General features: G+C 41.4%; 1 protein-coding gene across 1 annotated transcript in view; it reads right to left on the reverse strand.

Moving 5' to 3' along the window:
* Nucleotides 1-6,000, reverse strand: part of ASH1L (ASH1 like histone lysine methyltransferase) — a 188,030-nt gene that overhangs the window by 60,658 nt on the left and 121,372 nt on the right. Inside the window, 1 exon segment of the mRNA XM_017867692.1 lies at nucleotides 47-141. Coding sequence (XP_017723181.1) covers nucleotides 47-141 — 95 coding nt within the window.

Genomic DNA, 6,000 nt, shown 5'->3' on the forward strand with positions numbered 1-6,000 from the left:
AATACTGTTTCTTCTCAGTAATATATTGTGTGGACTCAGTACTTACCAACATGAATGGGCGCTGGGAATAATCCATATTCATGCTCTCCTGGAGTATACTCCAGCTTCTCTTTCTTTAATTGGATCAATCGACTCTTTGGGCTGTGATAAAAAAAGAATGGGAAACAGTCAGAGGCAAAGAAATTTCTTCCTGTAGTCAAATACAGATAACAGATCATTCTATGAGGAGAGGGTACCAAGTACATTGAAAAATTAAAAAAAAAAATCTTTACTTCTGAAATTGTCTTTAAGAAAGAGGCTCTTGGCTGGGCATGGGGGTTCATGCCTGTAATCCCAACACTTTGGGAAGCTGAGGTGGGAGGACTGCCTGAGCCCAGGAATCTGAGACTGGCCTGGGTAACAAGTGAGACCCTGTCTCTATTTTTAAAAAAAAGAAAGAAAAGAAAGAGGCTCTTTTATTTTCTCCGACAGTTTTGGAGAAGGAACACAAATTTTAGATCTGATTACAATGACTGCCTTATATTTGGTTACTTTATATCAATACTGTGAAGTAGGTAAGCGGAAAGATGCTGTATAAGACTGAGCGACTTGCCTTGATTTTAGTAGTTGGGAAGGAGATTTAAGCTTCAAAACCTCAGTTTCTTGCTCAACATCTACTCACTATATTATTCTCTTGCTTTTATTCCACCATGTCTCTCTAGGCTTGTGTCTTCTACTCATATTATTGGTTTTTTTCCTAAAGTTTAAAATGAGATCTCAAGAGATTTCATAAATATATAAAGGGGGAAAAACAGAAGGAAAACAAAAAAGAAAATGAGAAAAAAGGGCCTTAGAAGAGCCTCATTTAATTAAGACTATATTTTAGCTTAAAGCTCTACTTAATTCTTTTTTTTTTTTTCCCAGATGGAGTTTTGCTCGTCACCCAGGCTGGAGTGCAATGACATGATCTCAGCTCACTGCAACCTCCGTCTCCCAGGTTTAAGCAGTTCTCCTGCCTTAGCTTCCCAAGTAGCAGGGATTATAGGCATGTGTCACCACGCCTGGCTAATTTTTGTATTTTTTTTTTTTTTAATTTTTGTATTTTTAGTAGAGATGGCGTTTCACCCTGTTGGTCAGGCTGGTCTTGAACTCCTGACCTCAGGTGATCCATCCGCCTCGGCCTCCCAAAGTGCTGGGATTACAGGCGTGAGCCACTGTGCCCAGCCTGAAGTTCCAGTGAATAAGGCAAAGCTGATACATTTCTTTCCTCTAATAAAATTATAACACACTGACTTTTGCCAGGCGTGGTGGCTCACGCTTGTAATCCCAGCACTATGGGAGGCCGAGGTGGGTGGATTATGAAGTCAGGAGTTTGAGACCGGCCTGGCCAACACAGTAAAACCCCATCTCTACTAAAAATATAAAAACTAGCTGGGCGTGGTGGCAGGTGCCTGTAATCCCAGCTACTTGGGAGACTAAGGCAGGAGAATCGCTTGAACCCGGGAGGCGGAGGTTGCAGTCAGCTGAGATTGTGCCACTGTATTCCAGCCCAGGCGACAGAGCTAGACACCGTCTCAAAAAAAAAAAAAAAAAAAAAAAAAAAAAAAAGCTGGGTGTGATAGTGCATGCCTTTGGTCCCAGCTACTCGGGAGGCTGAAGTGAAAGGATCACTTGAGCCCAGGGTGGGGCAGAGGCTACAGTAAGCCCAGATAGCACACTGCATTCCAGCCTGAGTGACAGAGCCAGACCCTGTCGGGGAGGAAAAAAAAAAAAAAAAAGCAAGCATGGTAACAAAAGGCAATGCATGATCATGGATTATATCCTGAATCAATGTAAGAAAGATTGCCGGCCAGACACGGTGGCTCATGGCTGTAATCCCAGCAGTTTGGGAGGCCAAGGCGGGTGGATTACCTGAGGTCAGGAGTTCAAGACCAGCCTGGCCAACATGGAGAAATCCCATCGCTACTAAAAATACAAAAATTACCTGGGTGTGGGGGCGCACACTTGTAATCCCAGCTACTCAAGAGGCTGAGGCTGGAGAATCACTTGAATCCGGGAGGTGGAGGTTGCAGTGAGCTGAGATTGCGCCATTGTACTATAGCCTAGGCAACAAGAGCGAAACTCCGTCTCAGAAAAAAAAAAAAAGAAAAAGAAAGACTGCCATCATAAAAGACATTATGAAGACAATCTTTATTTATTTATTTTTTTCTTGAGACAGAGTCTCACTCTGTTGCCCAGGTTGGAGTGCAGTGGCATGATCTTGGTTCACTGCAACTCTGCCTCCCAGGTTCAAATAATTCTTGTGCCTCAGCCTCCCGAGTAGCTGGGATTACAGGTGCCAACTACTGGGATTACACCATGCCTGGCTAGTTTTTGTATTTTTAGTAGAGACAGGATTTTATCACGTTGGCCAGGCTGGTCTCGAACTCCTGACCTCAGGTGATCCGCCTGCCTCAGCTCCCAAAGTGCTGGGATTACAGGCGTGAGCCATGGCACCTGGCCAGTTTATCTTGATAATTCATAAAAACAGGTAATAAACATGATGTGCTTTAGGAAAATATTAAATGATTTTTAATTTACTCTCATAAATTTATTATGATTAATATTTAAACAAGTATAAAATTATTTAGTACCAAATAACTAGAGGAAAATAGGATCAAAATCATACTGACAGGGAAAGAAAAACTGTCTTGGATTTAAAACAAAGTTCCAGTAAAAACAATATACTGCTATGATCTGAGTCTATTAATATAAATCTAGGACTATAACATAGATGCACTTAAACACAGCATAACTGACACAAATGTAGATATATGTAAAAGCACTTTATAAACAGCAAAGGAGAATACAAACATAACTTAACAGATGTAATAAATGTTGCTCATAGAAACTGTTCTGGATAGAAATATAAAGTCATTTGTCATTTGATAGTGATACATTCTGACAAATGCTGTGTGAACATCATAGAATATACTTACACAAACCTAGATGGTACAGCTTATAGGTCCTAGGCTACAAACCTGTTTAGCATTTAACTGTACTGAATACTGCAGGCAGTTGTAACACAATGGTAAGTATTTGTGTATCTAAACATTTCTAAACATAGGAAAGACAGAGTAAAAATATGGTGGTAAACGATAAAAAAGGGTACACTTTATAGTACAGAGTACTTACCATGAATGGACCTTGCAGGACTGGAAGTTGCTCTGGGTGAGTCAGTGAGTGTGTGGTGAATGAATATGAAAGCCTAGGAAATTACTATACATTGTACAAAAAAATGTACAAAAAAGCCAAAATGCTAGGAAAGCTATGACATCACTAGGTAATAGGAATTTTTCTTTGCTTTTTTGAGACAGGGTCTCATTCGGTTTCCCAGGGTAGAGTGCAGTAGTGAGATCTCAGCTCACTGCAGCTGCAGCCTCAACCTCCCAGACTCAAGTGAACCTTTTGCCTCAGCCTCCTTACCCTCTGAGTAACTGGAACTACAGGTGCATGCTACCACGAAGGGATAGGATTTTTTTTTTTTTTTGTAGACACGGTGTTTCACCACGTTGCCCAGGCTGGTCTTCAACTCCTGGGCTCAAGCGACTTGCCTGCCTTGGCCTCCCAAAGTGCTAGGATTACAGGTGTGAGCCACTGTGCCTAGCCTATAAACTTTTCAGGACAAAATTTGGCACTTAATCCATTTTGAAATGTCTATCTTGGGTAAATATGAAATTGATGAACCAAAATAATTTCCTCATATTTGTTACCACATGAGAGGGCAGATCCATTTAAATCTCTTTAAGGAGATTTTAAGTCATAGATAATTTAGTAATTATACATAGAAAATGCTGCTGAGTCCTACAAGGCATCCAAGTTGAACGAAGGGTGGCCCTAGCCATAAGAAGCTTACAATTTGGTGTGAAAACAAGTACGTATGCAGATACCTAAATTACCTCTCAGAATGTGATAAAACTTTGAGGCTGGAAGCAGTGGCTCACGTATGTAATCCCAGCACTTTGGGAAGTTGAGGCAGGCAGATTACCTGAGGTCGGGAGTTAGAGACCAGACTGGCCAACATGGCTAAACCGTATCTCTACTAAAAATACAAAAATTAGCCAGGTGTGGTGGCACCTGTAATTCCAGCTACTTGGGAGGTTGAGGCATGAGAACTGCTTGAACACAGGAGACAAAGGTTGCAGTGAGCCGAGATCGCACCACCGCACTCTAGCCTGGGTGATAAAGTGAGGTTGTCCCACCCCAACCCCCTGACCCAAAAAAAAATGTGATAAAACTCATGACACTACTTACTAGGAGAAGATACTAAGTTCTACAAAGGGAGAAAGAAAAGTAATTGTAATTAGGAAAGAATTAAGAAAACTTATTTGAAAAGATAAATGGGATTTTGACAATGAAAAGTGAAGTAGGGAAGGTAGTTCATACTACACAGAGCAGACATCTAGGATAAACCCCAGGAGGAAAGTGTAGGATGGAGGAAGTAAGGAAAATGATCAGATGTGGCTAAAGGAACAATTATTTGAGGACTATGACTGGACAAATAAGTAGAAAAATAGGTTATACAAGATGAGGGTGGGACTTAAATATTATGCAATGATTCTGCAGGAAGTAACAAGGTTTCAAAGGAATCTGGGCAGGGAATAATGACCCCAATGAGGACATATGCTGGGCATGGTGGCTCACACCTGTAATCCCAACACTTTGAGAGGCTGAGGCGGGCAAATCATGAGGTCAGGAGATCGAGACCATCCTGGTTAACATGGTGAAACCCCGTTTCTACTAAAAATACAAAAATTCAGCCGGGTGTGGTGGCACGCACCTCTAGTCCCAATTACTTGGGAGGCTGAGGCAGGAGAATCACTTGAATCTGGGAGGCAGAGGTTGTAGTGAGCTGAGATCGCACCACTGCAATCCAGCCTGGGCGATAGAGTGAGACTCCGTCTCAAAAAAAAAAAAAAAAAACAAAAAACAAAAAAAGAGGACATATTACTTCTAAAGAGGAAGAGTCTTAGAGGATTAATTTTTCCAAGGTCACAATATAGTGACTGTGGAGTAAGACATTAAATAGTATTTTGAATGCATACTTCATGTATAGAAAGCATTTTACCACTGATAACTGAGTACCAGGTACTATTTATCATTGCCATTTTAAAGCTGAGGACACTGAGGATCTAGGGTTGCCCAAATCAGTAACTTGCCCAAATTCATATAACTAGTAACGGATGAAGCTAGGATTTTATAAATTCTATAGCCACAAATGACAATTCTATTCTACATTCCACTGGCAGTTAAACTTTTTTGAAAATACTGTTTTCATAAATTACCTTTCTAAAGATGTTAACATTTCTCTCAAAACAATCTATCAACCAATGTACAGTCTACTTTCTGGAACAGATTTATTTTGCTAATTTTACTTAGATAAACATAAATTTACATATTTCAGCATAATCAACTATTTACAGGGAGAGACGGTCCAGACCCATACAAAAGATAAATTAAGATCATACCAGCGTTTGTTGGGTGTGTTGGCTCATGCCTGTAATCCCAGCACTTTGGGAGGCTGAGTCAGGCAGATCACTCGAGGCAAGGAGTTTGAGACCAGTCTTGGCCAAGAAGGTGAAACCCCGTCTTTACTAAAAATACAAAAATTAGCAGGGCGTAGTGGTGTATGCCTCTAATCCTAGCTACTCATGAGGCTGAGGCATGAGAATCGTTTGAACCAGGGAGGTGGAGGTTGCAGTGAGCTGAGATCGTGCCACTGCACGCCAGTCTGGGTGACAGAGTGAGACTGTCTCAAAAAAAAAAAAAAATTGTTAAAAAAGATTACCAGTGGGCCGAGCACGGTGGCTCAAGCCTGTAATCCCAGCACTTTGGGAGGCCGAGATGGGCGGATCACGAGGTCAGGAGATTGAGACCATCCACAAGGTCAGGAGATTGAGACCATCCTGGCTAACACGGTGAAACCCCGTCTCTACTAAAAAATACAAAAATCTAGCCGGGCGAGGTGGCGGGCGCCTGTAG

The sequence above is a fragment of the Rhinopithecus bieti genome, unplaced genomic scaffold (assembly GCF_001698545.2).
Source record: "Rhinopithecus bieti isolate Rb0 unplaced genomic scaffold, ASM169854v2 scaffold_4129, whole genome shotgun sequence".
NCBI lineage: Eukaryota > Metazoa > Chordata > Mammalia > Primates > Cercopithecidae > Rhinopithecus > Rhinopithecus bieti.